The 21258-nt window shown below is 42.1% G+C and overlaps 1 protein-coding gene across 2 annotated transcripts in view; it reads right to left on the bottom strand.

Moving 5' to 3' along the window:
• The window catches only part of CDK15 (cyclin dependent kinase 15), an 85493-nt gene that overhangs the window by 7652 nt on the left and 56583 nt on the right, over nucleotides 1-21258 (bottom strand). For both annotated transcript variants that reach the window (XM_063112066.1, XM_063112074.1), the window contains exons 11-12: nucleotides 9782-9830; nucleotides 2934-3073 (exon numbers count right to left, since the gene is read on the bottom strand). In XM_063112066.1, the coding sequence (XP_062968136.1) occupies nucleotides 2934-3073; nucleotides 9782-9830 (189 nt within the window). The remainder of the gene's footprint in view (nucleotides 1-2933; nucleotides 3074-9781; nucleotides 9831-21258) is intronic.

The raw sequence follows: 21258 nt of genomic DNA, 5'->3' as shown, positions 1-21258 counted from the left end.
TTATCCTACAGCCAGAATAAAACCAGAATAATAAAATGATATAAATATAAGCCCCTAAATGATTCCATACTGAAGTGTCACCAGAGAGCAAAATTTCATGCATAATTAGGGAAGGAAAACTCTCCTTACAAATCATTTACAAGAGCATGCCTTATTTTTGCACAATTCTCATGCCTGGGGCAGCCCTCCACCAGGACGGAGATTCTATGTCCCTGCAGGTTGGGAACTGTGATTGCTCACTGGTGCTCTCTGTCTGCAAAGGAGGCTCTTAATAAAGACTCTTTGCCAGGGGCAATGAAACAGCAGGCTGGCATTGCCAGGCCTAGGGAACACATCCCTTAGTAGAAAATGTGCCCTTGGTAAGGGCCACTGTGTGAATGAGCACAAACCGGCCCCAGCGTCTTCTCTTCCTCTAATCTTCTCTCCAGTATTCCTGGTAGCTTTGCTTTTCCTGTGTGCGTGTCTCATGTCCTAGCTGTTGGTCTGTCTCTATACGTATTTCCACACCTTGCCCCTCACCACACACATGCACGAGCACACGCACATGCGTGTGCACACGCGCGCGTGCGCACACACACACACACACACACACACACACACACACACTCCTGCCCCCCCTTCCCCAGTCTCTTGGCACCGGCCCTTTCATCTTCTCCCTCGGGGATTCGAGATGTCGCTGCAGGAAGTGCTTGTCCGCCGAGGCAGCAGCAGCAGAGCCCTGTGGCTTTGACAAACCTCATTTAATTGGGAGGAAGCCAGGAGAATTTGAAAGAACTGAAACATCCACGAAACTCCTTTTATCAGGCATAATTTAAACTCTGCATGGAAAACCCCTATATGTATAAAGAAAAGTCAACTTCCCTCCTGCTGTGAGCACTCCTAGTCTCCCCCAGTGCAGGCAGGCTCCTGCAAGATTCCATCTTTTCATTTTTCTAAAAGTGTCAAAGTAGATTTGGGCTCTGTGACTGGGTGAACAGAGAAGGAATACAGATCGTTCTCTCACACACACTTGCGCATGGACACACACACACACACACACACACACACACAGAGACATACGTGCACCAGAGCCCCTCTGTTGGTGCCTTTGCTTTGGATCAGCCAGGAAAACTCAAAATCTAAGTTTCTAACAGCACATCAGTTTGGACAGGGATTATTTCTTCCTAATTATCCTTCGTCAGGCAAAAGCTGGTGCCTAGAAAACTTTGAAGATACCCGGAGGTTCTCACTGTGTGTGCAGAATAATAGACCCCAGAGGAGAGCCGATGGGAGAAGTTTCCTTAAGCAGAGAGAAGGGAGTGTATGTGTGCGTGTGTGTATGTGTACACCCAAGCATATACACTTGCATGAAGTGGGAGAGTTAGAAGTCCCAAGCCTGAGAAAAGAAAGCTAAGAAGGATGATCTAGGCGCTCAGTCTGGAAGAGGAGGTTGGGATGGCGGGGTGGGGGTGGGGGTGACAGGAAGGTAGTGAGAATTGTAAGTCTGCCTGCGATGTCTTCATTCCACCCATATGCTGGACCCTGGCCTGCCTCTCCTTCCAAGTTCCACTTCAGATTCAACTCCAGTCTAATCCATCTTACTTGAGTTATTCTATTTCCTCCAAAGAATTGCCTTTAACGCACACACAGTCTCTGAACATCTGCAGTTGGTTACATGCAGATTTTAGCTGTTTGGATATGATTTGTGCTAATATGTTATGAGGGTGCCCTGTTTCCTCTTCCTCACCCTCTTTTCCTCCCACTCCTTAAGATCCTTGAGGCCAAGGACAAGTCTCTTGTTTTCCTCAACTTTTTATAACACTTAACATGTTCTTGACACTTAATGGCAACTTAATAAATACTAATGACTGACTCTTCCTACAGGGTTAAGTAAGATATTAACCCCAGTTGCATGATTATGGTTATTTTTGGAGATCCTAAATGACTCACTTTAATAATAAAATACCTCAACAAGTCCCTAACTAAGAGCTTTGGACTGCTGTGGGACAATGTCTTATATCCAGTGGAGCTGCGTTTGCAAACCCTGACAACATGGGCCACACTGTCTACACCTTTCGCCCTGTCCCTGTCCTCTTCCCACAGTGGCCCATCCTCACTCCCGTCCCAGTACCCTCTTTCCAGTCTGAGCTCCTAGGTCCTCCTTCTCAGCTTTCTTTTCTCTGGCTTAGGACTTCTAAAAACTGTTTTCAGTTGAATGGTGGAAGTTTTCAAAGGAACCCCACCTAAGGATAGCCCTCCCCCCATGACCACACTGCCCACATCCTCCTGTAGCTCTTCCTGGCCACATTCTGAGAAACACGAGGATTGCTCCAAGCACATGATCCCTCAGCAGATTTCAGATTTGGAGGATGACTTCAGGCCCAGGCAGCAGAGGCTGATTTCAGAGTAACTTGTGTTTCCAGTGGGCGGCCAGCCTGGGAGACGCTTCCCTTCCCCAAGCACCCCACCTCAGACCTTCCTTCTGCAGCATCGTGTTACCAGTCAAGAAAGGCCCAGTTCTCCTCTCGTGACATATCCATGTCACCTATCATCTTACTTTCTATGCAAGGAGAGAAGGGGCTTGTTAGAAACTTTGGTTTTGCTTCCCCTGGCAGATGTTAGCTAAAGCAAACAACTCAGAGGCAACTTTCATCTCATCCAATTTCTGTGTGTAAGTGTGTATATGTGAAATGTTTGGATCATTACAAGGAGGTCCTTGTCACCTCTCCTCACCAGTGCTTTAGAGTTTTAGAGAATCTCATGCAAAACTCAGACAAGATTGGGGCCCATCTTGCTTCTCCCAGGCAAATTGATCTCTTACTTCACTTCTGGATGCAAATTCTATGATTTCCCTACTGTTGAGAGTGAATACTTAAGACACTGAGACTTAGCACGTATGCACACGCACACGCACACACACACACACACACACACACACACATTCACACACTCACCATCGGGAAGCTGGTGCAGCTGAGATGGCAGGGCACGGAAATAATCATGAACAAGTGCTTGCTGTGCAGAGACTCGGTCTCTAGGAAAGCCCTTCAGCATTTGGGAAGCCAGGTCTCCGGCTTCAGGAACCCCGCCCAGCCTGGAAAAGTGGGAGAGAAAAAAAGAGTTTCTCCAGAGGCCTCCTTTCTGAAAAATAAAGGTGGAAAAACAAAAAGTAAAGAAAAGGAGATGGCTAGACTTAGAAGAACGGTTCAAATAGAATTTTTCTGGGATTACTGAAGTTAATGGCAAGTGGAAAAATCACCCCTATACTGAAACTCTTACCTGTCCTGCTACTAAGATGAAGGGGAAACCTCAGTATTGTATCATTCAGCTCCCCTGCCCTCCACTGTTTCTCTGGGCACCAGGTACACATAAAGGACACAGAATTATAAGTACAGAAGCAGAAATATACAATTAAGGATTCCTTCTGGAGGGACACAGCAGCCCGAACCAAGCAGAAAAACCTAACTGAAAATATGTTTCAGACTCTGGACTCCAAAGGCTAAAAGCACAGAGAGAGGCGAATCTGGAGGGTGAAGCTTGGGTGGAAAATACCCTTATTTACAGTGTTTCTGAAGCTCAGCCTCCAGGGTTATTAGCTAAGAAGCTCTCTCGATTCTCCCTGAGATGGAGCAGAGGAAAAGAGATACTTAAGTACCCAAATCACAGTAAGGACAAGTTCTCAAGTTGACCTTACGTTGAATTACGTGCTTAGAGATGAGCAAATCCATTTATTGAGCCACCACTATGTGACAGTAGATGGTTGGCTCTCAGAGTTATAGGGCAAGACTCTGCCTTCTGGTAGCTTAGTCTAATGGAGGAGTCTGACACTCACCAAATTATACAAATGTGTAAGTACAACTGTGAAGAAAAGGTGACAGCTATGATCTGAATGTTCATGTCCCTCCAAAATTCATATGTTGAAACCTAATCACCAAGGTGATGGGATTAGAAGGTGGGGCCTTTAGGAGTTAGTTAGATCATGAGGGTGGAGACCTCATGAATGGGATCAAAAGGCTTGACAGAGCCCATTTCCCCTTCCGCCACCTGAGGACACTGCAAAAAGGTGCCAACTATGAAGCAGAGAGCCCTCACCAGACACCGTATCTGCTTGATCTTGGGTCCTTGATCTTGGACTTCCCAGATTTCAGAACTGTGAGAAATAAATCTCTGTTGATTATAAATTACCCATTCTAAGGTATCTAACCAAGATAGCACCAATCCCTGACTGAGGATGGGAGGAGGTAGTCAAGGAAGGCTTTCTTAAGGAAGTGGCATTTGAGCTGAGAGTAGAAGAATTGGGGGCAGGCAAGGGGCAGGCACTGCCGGTAGAGATCTGTGGTGCTCATACAGACCCCAGGGTGGAAGGGAGAAGAGTGGGTTCAAAGAAGGGAGTTCAGGTTAGTCGACTGGCCCGGGACAAAGAGAGGAAGGGCCTGATATGAAGCTGGGGAGGGTGGAAGGGGCCGATCCTGCAAGTCTTCCGGGTCTTCATGTTGCCTCTTTACTTACAATATTTGAAAGTCTTTGCTGATCTAGTGCCAATCCTTGCAGTACACTCATGTCTACAAACCACAGACAGGTTTACAAGTAGAAGGTCACAAGAGGGAAAACTGTATAGATCCCAGAAGGCAATTAACCATAAGACTGACGTCTGACATTCAGAATTAAGTTGCATGGCCATGAAACACCTTATCAAATCCGTTATTAAGCAAAAGTAGATGGTGTTACTTAACGTCAAATACCCATACAAACTTAAAACAAAAAAGAGCAGATGCTCTTTCCCTTCCAGGTGCCATGATGCAGGGAGGCTGGAAGTCCTGGTTCAGAGTTGTAATTTGCCTAACTTTTGCATAAGATTTGCATAAAAAACTTTCAGGTGTCTGATTCCCATAACATGAAACTGTTTCTGTAAACAAACACCTATCCTCAAACTCAGGAATAATTGCTTCATGACAAGATAGAGAAGAAACTTGCAAATACCTAGTCCTTGCAACTTTCCAGGCCAGTTAGGAGAGAAAGGGACCTGGGGTGGAAGTCTGCCCATTAGCTGTGGTCTGAGGAAAGACTGGCGGGGCACCTGAATGGGTGCCCTGTTCAGACACAGGTTTTCAGGACCCATGAAATTGGAGTTTGGAGGGGGGAAGTTAGTATAAATCACTAGAGCCTGGTATCAGTCTGGAAGGAGATTCAGGGGAAATCTCATGAAAAACTTTTTAGCTGGTCCACCCACACTATTGGGCAGTGGGGTGGGGTGTGTGCCAAAATTGGGGCCTGAACCCACTTTCTGTAGCCTTACAGGCTTTCTGATTATATATGAATTTCCAGGCATGTTGGGGAGTGGGTAGGTGGTGGTGGTGATGGTGGGAGCAATGCATCTTCTACCAATTTCCACCTCTGCACTCCCACCGCAATCAGCAACTTGTCTCTCGGCATACTCACCCCACTCACCCACAACAATGGTGGCTCCAGGACTGCTCTGGGGAGGGGGCTTGGGAGCTGCCACCTGATTGGATAGGGAAGGCTGGGGGGCCTGTTTTAACTTGTGTGAGTGCGACAGGCATACTGTTTTTATTTCGACTGAGTTTATGTAGGGTGTCTAGGGAAGCCAGGAAAGGTTGGTGGAGCTTATGGGTAGGATTAGGAGCACTCCTTTTCTTATAAGAACAAGAGGACTTTTTTTTTAAACCAGGCCAATGAAAGAAAGAAGAGTAGGTACTGATCAGTGATTCAGTGATATAAGGACTTCTTTTTAGGGATTTTCCACTTCAACTAATTGAGCTTCTTCTCCCCACCCCAGCCCACCTCTTCCCACAAAGTTGTATCATGGCTTCTAGAGGCTTTAGGATTTGTTCCAATCTTATACCCTCCAAACTATGACCACCACACATCTCTTTTGCTCCTCAGCTGGCGGAGGCGGTGACAAGGGCAATGTGTACTAATGAAGTCTCCTCCTCCTGTGAGCCAAGTGTGTGTTGGTCTCCCCCATTGAGCCAAATCCACGCCCTCCTGGACATGAGCCTTCCCTAGCAGCACTGGTAGTAGGACTACCAGATCTGGGCCTTTGGCAAGCATCCTAATGGTCTCTGCCTTGCTATTAGCACATTGCACTCTTATTTGAGAGCTGAGAAAAGAGCCTCAGGAATACAAATTTTGCTTCTTTGGGCACAAATATTGATTTACTGACCACTTCCATGTTTGTATCATTCTGCTTCTTTCTGCCATCTGCGGTCTTGCTTGCTGTCCGTTGCCTTTACTGTTGTATTTCTACAATTTGCCACCACTTCTAACCCCTACTGGAACAATTCTCCTCTGGTTTCAACCCTTACTTTGCAAATGAAAGTTGGCATGAAAAATGAACGTCCCAAATGCTAATTTGCCTATCAGCACTTTCCATATAGGTCAAATGTTAATATTGTTAGGCTTGCGATGTTAACTACTGAACATGCCAGGAATATCTTGCAGAGTTAGAAGAACCCACTTAACCAATTAATGAAAGTCTGCTAGTAAAGACAAAGAATACTGTGATGATCTACTCTTCTAGTAACATTTCAAGAAGTAAGAAGTGTTCCATTGCCAAAATAATACACAGATATTGTAGAACACTTAGAAAGCGCACAGCAGGAAAATTAAAACTATCCCATTTCTTTGAGATAAACCACCTTCACTCAAAGATAATCACCATTTTTTTGGTATTCATTTTTTTCTTCAGTCCTTTGTTTTTACACAGATATATATGTTTATAAAAAACAAACAAACAAAAAAGGATCACACTATATATGCTGTTATAACCTACTTTTTCCACTTGACTATCTCAATCTTCTTCCCATGGTTTTGAATAGTCTTCCAGGACATAATTTTAATGGTGACATAGCATTCCATTATGGGGGCATTACATAATTTACACAACTAGATCCTTATATGAGTTGTTTCCTTTTTTGTTGGATAGGGATACTATTACAGTCAAGTTGTGACAAATATCCTCAAAGAGAAATATTTTTATACTTGTGCAATGACTTCCTTAGGATAAATTCTTAGAATTGAAATTCCTAGGTTGACGGATACAAAACATGTTAAAGTATTTGATTCTTACTATTAGCTAGAAGAGCTGTGCCAATTTCCATTTCCACCAGCAGCCTAGGAGAGTGCCCATCCCATGTGCAAGGATAATAAATAATAAATTCATTCCAGCCAACTTGAATTGCCACAGGCCCCATTGCTTATAAAAGTCATAAAAAAGACTAAAATTGTACATCAGTCCCAAAAGATGTACTAGGTGCTAGGACATCTACATTAATTTTAAAATCCAGAATAGAAACACAAACAATAAGAAAAAGTGAAAATCAAGCTCTGTGCTTGTGTAAAGCACCATCTGCTAACCAATCACTCAATGCATCTAAAATCTGGTTGTTCTCAGGGGTCTGAAACAACGTTTTTGATTTCTTAGCACAGCCTGGCTTTGAGTATTAAAATCTCCCACCCCAGTGCTGCCATTGACCTTCACGGTGCCGAATGAGGCTGGTCACCATGAGCTCCCCTGGGTTCTTTGTTTTCCCCCCTAGATCCATAGAAAGAGGAAAAGGGCAGAGATGGAGCATGTACTTTCTTAATGCTCTCAGTTTAGGATGTGGTAGAGTAGCAGCCCACAGTAAGTAGTATACTCGACACTGGAAAGAAGAAACATCAGAGAAGGTATCTTATGATTTGCCAATCGATCTAAAAAGTGAGTACGTACGTTCTAGGCCCACATTAATGAGGTCACCATCAAACTCCAAGCAAGACCCTGAGATCCATTTACAGGCCTGTGCATAGTCCTACTGTACCTCTGTAGGAGTTATGCAGAAAGGCCAGTGACACCTTGGCTGACTTTTACTCAGCACTTGCAACTTGATTCAACTGATAAGGCACAGAGACCTATGGACCAGATGAATCATGGCTCCACCACTCACTTAGCTGATGGCCTTGACCAAGTCACTTAACTTATCTGAGCCTCAGTTTCCTCCTCTTTAACATGAGAAATAACATTCTAAAGGTTAATGTGATAACACACACAGCACCCTGCAAGGCACATAGTGCATATCCCGTCTAATGTTAGTTTTCCTGGCAGAGCCCTTTGCAGAGCCAAGACTTTCTTCATGTGATAATCTAGGCCAGCACTGTCCAATAGACTTTCCACAATAATGGAAATATTCTATTTCTGCTTGGTATACTATAGTAGCCACGACTCACAATGTGGCTATTGAACCCTTGGAATGCAGCAAGTGAGACTAAGCAACTGAATTTTAAATTTAATTTAAATTAATTTAAATTTAAGTAGCCACATGTGGCTAGTGGCTACTGTATTGGGCAGCACACCTCTAGACATGACTCCCTGCTTTGAGGATCTGAGCAGAGAGAAGCCAGAAGTCTGATCACAGGTGGATAGATATTACTAGGAACAAGGGAATGAACAAGGTGGTGGTTGCTGTATGGTCAGAAAAGCCAGAAGGATATTCAGAGAATTCAACTCCTGCTCAGCCGTAGAAGGAAGGGCTTGTGGGGCGACCAGTAGGAGGCCGGTGGCACTATCTTTTGCCATTGACAGTGGCAACAGAAGCAGCTTAAAGAGTATTAAGGTGGTTTGTAGATTTGGTGTTACCATTTATTTTGGAAGCAAATAGTGAAATGAAAGAAAGCCACAGGACACTGCTAAAATCCAAGTTTCTCTAGCTAGGGGTTAGGGAGCCTGGCTATGCTGGGAAGAGAAAGTTTGCACATCTCAAATGAAATGATAAACAGTAGTTCCCTGGAACATGTCTCCAAAATAATGGGGAGTTTCAGGTTATACAGTGCTTCTGAAAATAAGAGTGGAGCATGCGGGCGTCCTGGGGAGACCTGTCCCTCCCAATAAAACATCGTTTGGTAGTCCATAGCTCTATGTTCCCAGCCTATTTTACTCTCTGTACCCTGGTGTTCACTCTTCATGGAGGCTCTTTAAAGCATATAAACAGTAAGAATGGGGAAATCACACAACATTTAGTTAGGTTAAAGTACACCAGGTTTTCAGGGAAGAACAACGCTCAAATGTTCAGTTAGGATCTTGGCCGATGAAACTCTTCGACTTCTCCCCACCTGCGGGAGTGTTTTTCTTTGACATTTGAGCTCGTTTCCCCTGTCTCTGATGTTTTCCTCACTGCCCTTTTTGCCTCCTCACTGAAGCAAAAAGAACAGAGCCTTGGCTAATTACTCTCAGATCAAATAATACTGGTTATTGTAATTGGTCATTGTCCGAAAACACAGAGTTCTTCTTAGCCCTGAGGTTGCCTGGCACAGCTTAGTTAGCTAACTATTCCCGGAATGTCTCTATTATCTGTTTTACTTTGCAAAAGAAACTAGGGATTTGTTGAAAGCGGGTAATAAAAGTCTGCCCTGGTCTGAGCTGAAACTGCATGGAGAGGGCCTGGGAAAGCATGACCTCCATGAATCAAGTTGCCCCCTCCAATAGCCACTCCGTGATGTTATTTGGTTTCTCTGTGTCAGAGAATAATAAACCCACTAGGTTTTCTTGCAGGCCAACACTCCCTCATTCTCAGGGCCTGGGGCATGGCTGAGGGACACAAAACAATTTTAATGACCAAATTCACTGAAAGTAAAGTGGTTCATAGAGAAAAACTAACAGACTCACAGGGGCTGGTTCTCCCAGAGGCAACTTCCTGGGGCTTGGGGCCCCAGATCAGGTGTTCAGGAGCTGTTGTTCAGTGGACTGAGGTCCAGGGAAATGTCTCTTCAACCCTACTTAAAGGTAACTTCCCAAGGTGCTGCTCACCTGTTCCAGACAATCTGAAGGCTTTGAGGCTTAGGCAGCAGGAACCATTCTGGAAAGCACATAGAGAAACATTAAAAAGCAAAAACAACTCTAAATCTTGTTGCCAAAAATATTGTTAAAGTTGTAAACGCTCTTCTTGGCTTGGGGTAAAGAGGATTCAGGTATCAGATGGGCTAACTAATGATTTTTAAGGCCACTTCTCACTCTGAGTTTTTATGATTTGGTGGAAGGTCACTATTATGGGTTGGATTGTGTGCCCCCAAGTTCATATAATAAAGTCCTAACCCCAAGTACCTGAGAATATGACCTTTTATGGAAATAGGGTTGTTGCAGATATAACTAGTTAAGATAAAGTCATTAGGGTGGGCCCTAATCCAGTTTGATTTGCATGCTCAAAAAAGGGGAAAATTTAGACACAGAGATAGACACACACCAGGGAAGGTGATGTGAAGAGATGCAGGAGAAGATGGGTATCTACAAGCGAAGGAGAGCAGCCTGGGACAGATCCTCCCTCACAGCCCTCAGAAGGAACCAACTCTGCCAACACCTCAGTTTCAGACTTCCCAGCCTTAGGAACTGTGAGACAATATATTTCTGTTGTTTAAGCCACCCAGTTTGTGGTACTTGTTACAGCAGCCCTAGCAAACTCATACAGTCAAAATATTCAGTAAAGTCAACAAACATTTATTTAACATATACTGTGTGTAGAACATGTATCAAGTCTAGGGAGAATACACACACACACACACACACACACACACACACACATATGCACAATCAAAAGAAACCTTCCCTCCATGGCAGAGTTTACAATTCATTTGGGAGAACAAAGTATACACGCAAGAATTCATGTGATAAATGATAGGTCAAAGTCTCAAAGACTCAAAAGTGGTAAAAAAGTAATAGCACTAAGTTCATATATCACTTGTGGTGAAAATGGAAATGAATCTTGGCTTGAAAAATCCAAAATGGCTAATAATAAAAATTGTAATGTTCTTTGGAGTACTCTATAACATTTATGTTTGGATACATGTGTTTCTATTATTCTTGGTACTGACACTATTTAACTCAAACTGAAACCACTATGAAAGGGGATAATTTCTCATTCATTCAAGAAATACTAATTGAATGCCTACTCTATGTAAGGGCCATAAGAGGAGCAAAGGGGGATAAAAGCTGACACTCCTTATCAAATTATCTCAATTTCCCATTCTAAGATACTCTGAGAAAAGAGTATTCAACTCTCATTTAAAATATTTCTGCCTTATACTTTTCTTAAACCTGAAATGTAATTATTTTGGTTTTTAAAATCTCTTCTTCCAGCCCCTATACAAATGGAATAAACTCAGACTGTCACAACAAAGAACTTAATCAAAAAAGTTGGGCAAAAAATTATTTTTATAATACTGACATATTTAGGTTGTTATGTTCATAGAAAGATCTGCAAGCTACTCACTAGTGATAGTGGTTAATAGGGGTTTACTCTTTTTTACTTCTATGCCTATTTGCTCAAAATTTTTAAAAATAAAAAGCATCTATTATTTTTTAATTTCAAAAGTAAGTTCAATTAAAATTGTGTTTATAGCGCTAAGAGCTGTAGAGTGAAAGGAGGGATCAAAGAAAGTGATTTAAGCTGAGTTTTCAAGGTCAGATGCAATCAAATGTGAACCGCTCCACTGGTGTTTTATAGTCCCAGATGGGCGCTAAGGAAAACACTTGTGTATATAGGTTATGTACTCTCTGTTCAGTACGATTATGTCTAAGTTCAAAATAGCCAATAAAGATAGAATATCTGGCATTTCTTTAGTATGTTTATTTCCAAACCACTTTCTACTACCTATTTACAGTTCCTCCCTGGCCAAACAAAATGAAAATATTTCCTCATTCAGGCATAGCCCAATTTCTTTCTTTCTTTTTTTTTTTTTTCACCCACGACCTTGGTGTTATACGGCTGCACTCTGACCAACTGAGCTAACGGGCCAGCCCCAGTCATATCCCAATTTATAATCAACATGATGGAATCCATTTCAACCCTCCCTCATTTTCTGTTTTTCCCTTCTTAGAGTTCTATGCACTGTGTTTTTTGGCTGTTGGTATTTTAATACTGTTTCTAACTTTAGTGAGTGTTGCTCTTGTGAAACATGGGTTTGGAGTTACCTGAATTACAGTCTAAATAACAACTCTGCTGCTTCAGTTTTGGGGAGGCCTTAAGCAAGATGCTTTCATCATGGTGACCCTGTTTTCTTAACCCAAGCTGGAGGTCACAGTCACCTCACAAGGATGCCAGAGCAATTCAGTGATATAATAAATGTAAAGTGCCTGCTTTGGCAAATTAAACAAAATAAATCCTATTTGCTTTTCCTTCTTTCTCTTCCTTTGAAAAATGATGGGCAGTGTAAATAGTCCATGGTTAGGCACTTGGACCCTGGACCCAGGTTTTGAATCCACGCTTTGTTGCTTACCAGCTGTGTGACCTGAAGGGACTCAGTTTTCCCATCTGCAGAAGGGGGATAATTATGGTTCCTACTGCATAGGGTTGTGAGAATTAGGACAGTTAATGTAATGTAAGTATTTCCTCACTCTTCGTGTCTTTTATTCCTGCTCTCTCCCTTGTCTGATGTGCCCCTCTTTCTCTTCTCAAGTATCTCTCCCTTATTGTTATCCTTGGAACCTTCTATAAACATTTCCTTCCACTGAGATTCTAACTTGCTTCAAGCTCGAGTTCTTATAACCCTGGTTTGATTTCTTTTGAGTACTCGGTGTGGACCAGAGGTATGTTTCTTAGCTGTGTGGTGTAGTAATATGAATGCAAGCCCAGGCTCAAATCTCCTTTCTGCCACTTATGAGCTCTGGGACTTTGGGGAAATTGCTTAACCTCTCTGATTAAATGACTGAGAAGTTTCCAAATCTGTAAAATGGGACTCATTTTCCAGTTGCTGGGAGGATTAGACAAGCACTTGGCATGTAGTAGGGGCTCACTGTTAGTTTCATTCCTTTTCTTTTTTTGTATTGATTTTCCCTCTGATTGTGGAGAGGTAGCATGGTCCAACAGTGTGGATCTCAAGCAGGGCTACATATTAGCATCACCTGGGGAGATTTTACAAGCAAGGAAGCCCTGGCTCCACTCCCCAGCGAGTCTGATTCAACTAGTCTGGGGAGGGTTCAGGCATTGGTTAGTTGTTGTGTTATTATATTTGTAATGGTCTCCAGATGTTTCTAGTGAGCAGCTAAGACAGAGGCCCCCTGGTCTAACAAAGAGGGCAGGGTCTACCACTCACCAGCAACTCAACATCCACTTCTCTGAGGCTCATTTCCTCATCTGTAACAACTCGAGTGAAGTTGTTGTGAGATTCTATTAATCAATGTATATAAAAAATTGCAGAACATAGTGCCTGACACATTCTTAATATGTTGTTCAAGGATGTGAAAAAGAAAGCATGACAAGGGAAAAATCAGTTCTCATAAATTCTACCAGAAAAGGACAACTTGTAAGAATTGCTACAAGACCCCAGGAGTAACAACATTTTGTATCTGAGGTTCCACGTTTTGTGTATACTGATTGTGCTGACTCTCTTCCTAATTTATAGCTACATTAGCTGAGATAGAGGAATTATGTGTCCAGGGTCAGACTGGAGGCTGCCACAAAGCAGAACCAAGGCCCCACGCCTGTTTGTGGCCTACCCTCCCACTCTCATGCAGATAACCTGATGCGGAATGACCTTGCCTCTCTCCCATTGATTTTTCCCCCGTAGTTAAGCTACAAGCAATCAATGAGAGAATGATCCACAAACAGATAGGCATTTTACACAGCACTATTTCAAGAGGAGTCTGTTTCTCTGGCTTCAATAGCCTCTAAAAATAATAGGTCTGGAGGTAGCTTGTTTCCCTTCTCCTTCCAAAGATGATAGTAAATAATTAGACCAGAGTTTTTTCTATCTCTTCTCTCTGCAGTTCTCTTTAAAAGAGTTCTCATTTGCGTTCAACTAGAATTCAAGGCAGGAAGAGCAAAGCAAGTTGTACAAGGAAACTAAAAAGCAAAACATTTAAATTTCCAAAGTAAATGTAGTCAAATTAAAATGAGGGTAGAACTGTTGCTACCATAGTAATAATAGTCCATGCTTCATAAGTGTCTAATAAAGCTCATTTCACAACTGATTCAATTACGGTACCTTAGTCAATAAAGATTTGTTGATTGATTGATAAAACATCACTGCAATCATTTTGAGTCTTAGCTCAAGGTAAAATATTTTCTAGTTACTATAGTCTTGCCACAGTCACCCTAAGGTTATCTCATAGTGTGGTCTACTGAACTACACCTCTGGAATTTCCTGAATACAATGCATTCTTGAGATACCATATATTTAAATAGTTGATAATGTTGTTAGCCTTATTTCCCTATCTCAAGCAGTAACTTTAAAACAGCACTGCAAAAATCTGCAGCTCTTTTTCTCCAACACGCGCCTCCCCCTCCCCAAACCCTTACCTACTCAAGCCCCACAGCCCCCGCTTGCTTCAGTCTTTCTTATGTAGCTGGCTTGGAAGCTTCCTTAGTCTTTGGCTAGAGGGGTCTTCACCAGCCTTTGATTCCCCTTTGAGCATCCTCAGGGCTCCAAAAGCCTATGCTCTCACCAAAGGTGTACCTTGGCACTTAAATCTGGCACTCTAACTCATATTTGTAGCTAAACACTTTTCTTACCCTGCATCAGAACTTTCTGTGGATTCTGAGAAAATACCCCATCCTCTGAAGCCTGTACCTGAGGTCTCTGTAGAGGAAAGAGAGGCCAGCCTCATTCCCGGTGGGTGGAGAAGGTGGAGGGAATGGGCATAGTCAAGACTCTCCCCTCTCTCAGGGGCAGTCCCAAGGCTAATGTCTGTCCACCCCACAAATGATTGTTGAGCTATAGCTTGAGCATGCTGTTCAGTGTTTATCGTATTTAATGATACATCATCTGACATTTACCAATCCCCTGTAGTCTTTACAAATATTTAAGGGCCACAACATGCAGTGATTGTGCTCAGCACCAAGAATACACAGATTGTGGTCATATGACTTCCATGGCATTATTAGTATCCCCTGGTCCTCTTCAGTCCCTCTGGCTGTTCCTTCTTGGCTTCCAAAAATTGCCTTCCCGCTACATGGCCCTTCAGTACTAGTCCCCCAGGGTTTCCTCATGTTTTTCTCTTCTTTTTCTATACACCCTAACTTGGGCAATTGAATTTACACCTAGAGCTTTAAATACTGCTTTAAGCAGATGACTTCCAATTCTGAATTTCTATATTGGACTCTTGTAATCACAGTTTGTATTTCTAATTGCTTTTTAGATATCACATTTGTTTTCTTAAAAATTTCCATTTGATATCTCTAATTGCTTTTTAGATATCTCAACAGATATCTTAAAATGTTGAAACCTTGTACTCATTACCTTCCCCCCCAATCTGTTCCTTCCGCCTTTCATTTCCTGTCCCAGTGAAGGATGCTATCATTCTTTCACCCGTTGGAGATAGGTTTCTCCCCTCAACTCAAATCCAATCAGTTACATTGACTCTGCCTTTTAGATGTTTTCTAGATTTGTCCCCTCCTCTCATTATCCATTGCCACTGCTCTAGTGAGGCTTCCTATTTGTCTTCTAGAATCTAGAGCATTGCCACATTGCTTCTGGTCTCACTTGCCACCAATTAAACTCTATATACAGTCTTCCAAGCAATTTTTCCTAAAATGTAAATCGTGCTACATCACTTCCCTGCTAAAAATCATCTAATGCCTTCTCTTTGCTTATGGGTCAAAGTCCAAATCCCTAGGGTGATTACCAAGCACTTCCCAATCTGGTCCTGGTCTACCTTTCCTGGTTAGTCTCCAGCAATGGCCCCACCACAAAGCCAGCATTCTAGTTGTCCTGAGCAATTTACCTGCTTGGTATATGAGGACACTTCAAAGAATGCATGGAAAAATAGAATTGAAAGATAATATGAGTCCCTCCATGAACTTTTTGAAGACCCCTTGTATTACCAAATATATTGCTTTCCTATTCTTCTTTGTCTGGAATGTTCTTCCCTCTTGCTCACCCAGAAAAAGCCATCTTCCTCCAGTCATCTTCCTCTGGTTATCATGAAGACCTAATTCATGTCTTTTTCTCTCAAAAAAAAAAAAAAAAAAAAAATCCCTGAATTCCCCCAATTAAGGGGAACTTTTCCCTAGTGTTCTTAAAGGTCCCCAGGGGATGCTGCAATAATATATTTTCCACATTTTACTACTTATTTATTTTCCCCTTTAGACTACATTCCTTAAAGGCTGGTAGCAATATCTTATTTATTTTTTACTCTCCCAATTCCTAGCACCTACCACTCAATAAATGTTTGCTGAATGAATGAGAAGTTGATTCTTGGATGAAAATAAAAATGAAATAAATGTATTAAACCTTATTCTTAAAACTTAAAAGTAACTCAAGAAAGTCCATCCTGCTCTATGCCTAGAGAGATTCATGGTGCAGGACACTGGCCATGAAGGTTGGGAATGAGACTGGTTTGAGCTAGTTCCATCATATTTGTCAGCTTAAAGCCCCTTTTCTTCTTAAACCAGGAAGGAACATTGCAGGGTTTTACTTTAGAAAAAATATTTCTTACCTGCTTTCACTCTAAATTTTTCCTAATCTTAATTACTTTAAGATCATCAACTCCCCTCAATAAAAACTAGTAATTGCCACCAAATAAATTAAAGATGAGAAAACTAAAAATAAATGTAGAAACTAGAAGAAACTATTAATGAAGATCAAAGTGGGCTGTGTATCTAAATTAATTTCACTCACTGATTTGGGGGACGGGTTAATAAAGATGTTAATAGTAACTCCCCAGGAGCTTTCGGCAGCGCTCCAGAAGTGAAACAGTAATGAGCCCAATCATGGTTCATAGATTTGGTGAACACCAGTGGCTTCATTAGCTGTAGCAAGGGAGGGCTGCTGGAGTCCCAGGGTAGGGACTCCACTCACACTATTATGTTCCAGAAACATGTCGCCAAGCTCACAGATTCTAAAAGCAAGTCTGGGAGGAAAGACATAATCATTCGGAAATGGACTTGGAAAAGTGTTATTAGTTGATTCCCAGTCTAGGGCTTGTTTTAATGACTAAATCATTGCATTTGCCCTTTGACAGTTGGAAGGTAATGTGGAATTACTGTTATGAGCACTGCTATGGAGTCTAACAGGTCAGGATATTTTGGGTCATCCCCTTCCTGGCTAAGTAACCCCAGGGAAGATACATACTTCTCTCAAAGCCTCAGCTCTCTTATCTATGAAGTAGGGATAATAACATTGCCCTTATCTGACAGAGCTGTTGTAAATTAAAGTAAAATAACATATGAAAGTGCCTAACTCATAGTTAGTGCTCAATAAATAGTAGTTATTAATACCCAGTAGTAAGGTGAATAATAACTTACATGTTTTTTCTTGGCAAAGCAGGCAGAACAAGAATTATTAGAGTCCTAGAGGATGCAATTGGAAGTAGAACCCAAGCTTTCTAACTCCTAGTCATTGAATTCATTACACAAAAATCTATTGAATACTTATTATGTACTAGTTAGGGGGCATGTGTAAAATACTAGATGCACTAGAAGTAGTCAATTCTGCTTTGTAAAAACTTCAACCCTCTTTCCACTATACCATGTTTGAGTGAAATTAACAATTATAACACAATGCTATCCATGATTTAGCAGCCCTTACTGGACACTATTATGTAGCATGTAATAACAAGGACTCTCCCAGGGAAGGGCCCCGTGGGCATAGGGTGGGCAGATACCTCAGAAAAGTTCAGGTGCAGAGTGTAGAATGGATCCATCACCAGACGACAGCCTTAACAGGAGCTCAAAGTGACTTAGGTAGGTGTTTGAAAACTGAGAATCAGTTCTCATGATGTGTGGATTCAGGCAAGGTTTAGCAAGCAAAAACAAAAGTCAGTTCTGGCACCAGGAGGTGTCTCTGACATCTAGAAGGAGCCAAGATTTCTAAGGGAGCTAAATATAAAGAAACAGAGATGGCATCAATTCTCACACCTGTCATTGGGTCTGAACCATGGCAGATCACTGAACAGCTGAACCTCCATGCTGTGTAAAAACAGAATGGAAATTACCTTTTATTGAGCACCTACTAAAGGTTATACACTACGGCAGATGCAGTTCAACATTTTGTTTACTTCTCATAATCACGCTGCAAAATGAGAGGGAGGGACACAACATGATTTTTGGATGCAGATTTGACCTATTTCCAGTCAGAAAATACCTCTGTGTGAGACTGGGAGAAAGTCTCTGGTCCCTCATCTGTAGAATTGTACTATTCCTTCCAGCATAGACCTTGGCAGGCAGTAATAGGGATTAGCAATTATGTATGTCCTGGCACATACAGAACCCTTTTAAAATGATAAGATTTCTCCCATTTTTCAGATTAGGGAACTGGGAAAAATAAGTAACTTCCTCAAGTTCCCCCAGATAGTAGAAAGGGGAGCTTGGACTTGTGGTTTCATACAAGAGTTGATGCCCATAGTCAAAGCCTCTCTTCTCAGTATCTTTCCCCTTGCTTCAGTCCACTGAATAAATCCCTGTGCTGAATAGCTCATCCCACCAAGCTGATGCCAACATAGATGCAGACCTTAAGCTTGTGTTCACAGCAAACACACAGAGACTTGCTCAGAATCCTTTGTGCCCAAAGCACACTAGCACTTTATTATCCCAGTGGGGAAAAAGGTCATTTTAGATTTTAACCACCATCAGTCCTGTAGTGGTGTCAGATGCACTGAAGCTCTCACACTGGATTTAAGGTCAAAATAAGACATTCCCAGCGTGAGGCTACATTGCTGTAATATAACGCCGGCTGATGTCAGCACACCATCCCTGTTGTTTCTTGCTTCCACCTGGTGGTCAAAAGTCGACAAAGCAAGCATACTGAAAAACAATGGGGCATCAGTGTGGCTTATAGTACAGCTGATTCTGGTCCTTGCAGGGCTTTTAGTACCACTTTCCTGCCTTTTCATTTCCACTAAATTCTTCCCATGGAAAAATTTCTCATGTATGGTGTTCTTTCCTGGGACTGAAAGAACCAAGATAATCCCGGATGCTTCCCTGTGGCTGAGCTCATGTCACAAATCAGGCATGATTTTCAGCAGATATTTCTTTAAAAGTTTGAAGGCCTCTGTGGACTCTATTCCCTTCTCTATGGGAACAAGCATCAAAGAGACAGGAATAAAATGCTTTGCACGCACATCAGGAACTAATTGCCAATTTGGCAAATGCATTGACTAATGTCATGCACCGTTATTTCTAAATCCTCTCCTGTCCTTGACCCCCAGTATCTAGATGTAAACTTGGAACCATTAGTGGAGAAGGATAAAGTCTTCTGGTGCCTCAAATGGAATTGAGAGGGATTTAAACTCAGTGCTTTTGAGTGTGGTGAAATGAACCCAGCAGTACATTAATGCTAGGATTTGAGCTCACACAGCGTGAGCGCTTTCAAAAACCATGTTTAAGGAAGCAAACAGAGCCACGACAGACCCTTTCAGTGGAGCAAAAGGAGGTGGATGAAACAATCAATGACACATTTAAAACCACAACTAGGCTTCAATCATGTGGGCAGAAGAAAAGTTTCTCGTTATCCCAGTATCTTTGCATGTAATGAGACGGTGGCTGGCCAACCTCCAGAGGAATAAGGCCTCCGTTTACTTTAGCTGAGAAATGTCTAAATATTTAGTTCATTCTCTTAAAAGCTCTGCACAATTCTATAGCAAACTGGTCTCTAAGGTATGATCTTATCAACTCTCTACATTACCATTGCAAAACCTACTTAAAGGGAATTTGGAAAAGCCAGAAAATTTTGATTAAAAGTACAAATGTTAACTTTTTTCCCCTCAAAATTAACTATTTTTAATGTCCTTCGAATACTTAGTTTAGGAACAACACCTTGCCAGTTAATACTTTTTTCTTAATTGGTTCTAAATGGTTCTGTACTTCTCTATACCGCATTCCTATTAAATCTGATGGTGAAACTGATACTGTATGATTTGGTGTAGCCACGGTCTGGTTGGCCCCAAACTGCTTGAGGATCAAAAGGGGAGTGACTCCTGAGTGCATTTTCTTGGGAGTGAAAGGGAGAGCTAAGAAGGCTGAAGGAACTTTGTAAAAATGTCTATAGGGCTCCACCATTTGAATTCACACTACAGTCTTGTATTAGCAGATTTTAGCCAAATGAACATCCAGTTTGCTCTAAGCTTCTGGGATCTTCTGTGCCACAAACCCGGTACATTCCAGATATGGTACCAATTGGGGTTTAACCTTTACAGACTTTCTGATAGTAAAATCCCCTCCAGTATACCGTTCTTTATTATTGCTTCCTGTGGACTCTTATTAAGGATCACCAAAATTTCTCCCCTCCCCCACTGCAGGAGGCCAACATAGCCCCAGATCCCCGCCAGTTTGATTAATGTGTCTTGGCTAATTGTGTGAAAAATGGCAGCCCTTTAGCAAGTGTGACCAGTTTATTGTTCAGCCAATCACAGGCGCCTCAGTTAGCATGTGAAAAGGGGGTGTGTTGCTGGGGGAGAGTGAGTGTTCTGGCGGCTGAGTCAAAGGAGGAGCGTTTTGGGGGGTCACAGAGCAACACCCACTTCTTTGAGGGGATGTTACTATGCTCTACTAAACCTGTAAACCTCTTACTCAAAGCACTTTTTTTCTCCTCCCTCTTTTTTCAAGATTTTTTTTTTCCCATGGTGCAAGTAGGCAAGACACTGGCTACTCTGCAGATGGAGTTCACGTTCCAGGGTTTTTAATATTTCACTTTTATATTTCTGTTAGAGAATGATCCTGCTGAGAGTCTGGGAATCTGTGCTCGTCAGAACCCCCTCTCTGACACTTGGATATATTGCTCTGAAAGCTATCCCAGGAGAAAAGATTAAACAAAAAAAAAAAGCCTACTTTTCAAAGCCTACTTCTCAATCTGCCCACATCAAAATAAGACAACTGGCCCTTTGAAGTAGAAGACACAGAGTTCTCAGCCAGCCTGTTGAAAATGGGGAGTGGGGGAGAAGGAAAGGATGGAAGGAAGAGAAAGAGAAAGAAAAGAAAGAAAAGGAAAGAAAAGGAAAGAAAGAAAGAAAGAAAGAAAGAAAGAAAGAAAGAAAGAAAGAAAGAAAGAAAGAAAGAAAGAAAGAAAGAAAGAAAAGAAAAGTAGGAAAGAGAAGCCAGTCTCTAAAATTATACAACCCTTTTAGCTTGCCCAGATTTAATCAGGCACAAGAGTCTGTGCTGATGGCTAGAGAACCTACAACCCTGCTCACCAGAGCCCCAAGAAAACAGTTAACAGGTAGAGAAACCTGTCTAGCTGGGTTAGCACCAGGTGATTTTTAAAAAGCCTATACGAATAGAAACTGTGTTGCCCTCCTAGATGGAGTCCAGACAGGGCCTAGAAATGGCAGAGTGGGCATGGATGGGCACTGGATAGCTA

This window comes from Cynocephalus volans, chromosome 1, assembly GCF_027409185.1.
Source record: "Cynocephalus volans isolate mCynVol1 chromosome 1, mCynVol1.pri, whole genome shotgun sequence".
Classification (NCBI taxonomy): Eukaryota; Metazoa; Chordata; class Mammalia; order Dermoptera; family Cynocephalidae; genus Cynocephalus; species Cynocephalus volans.
This window is presented reverse-complemented; position numbering and strand designations above follow the sequence as displayed.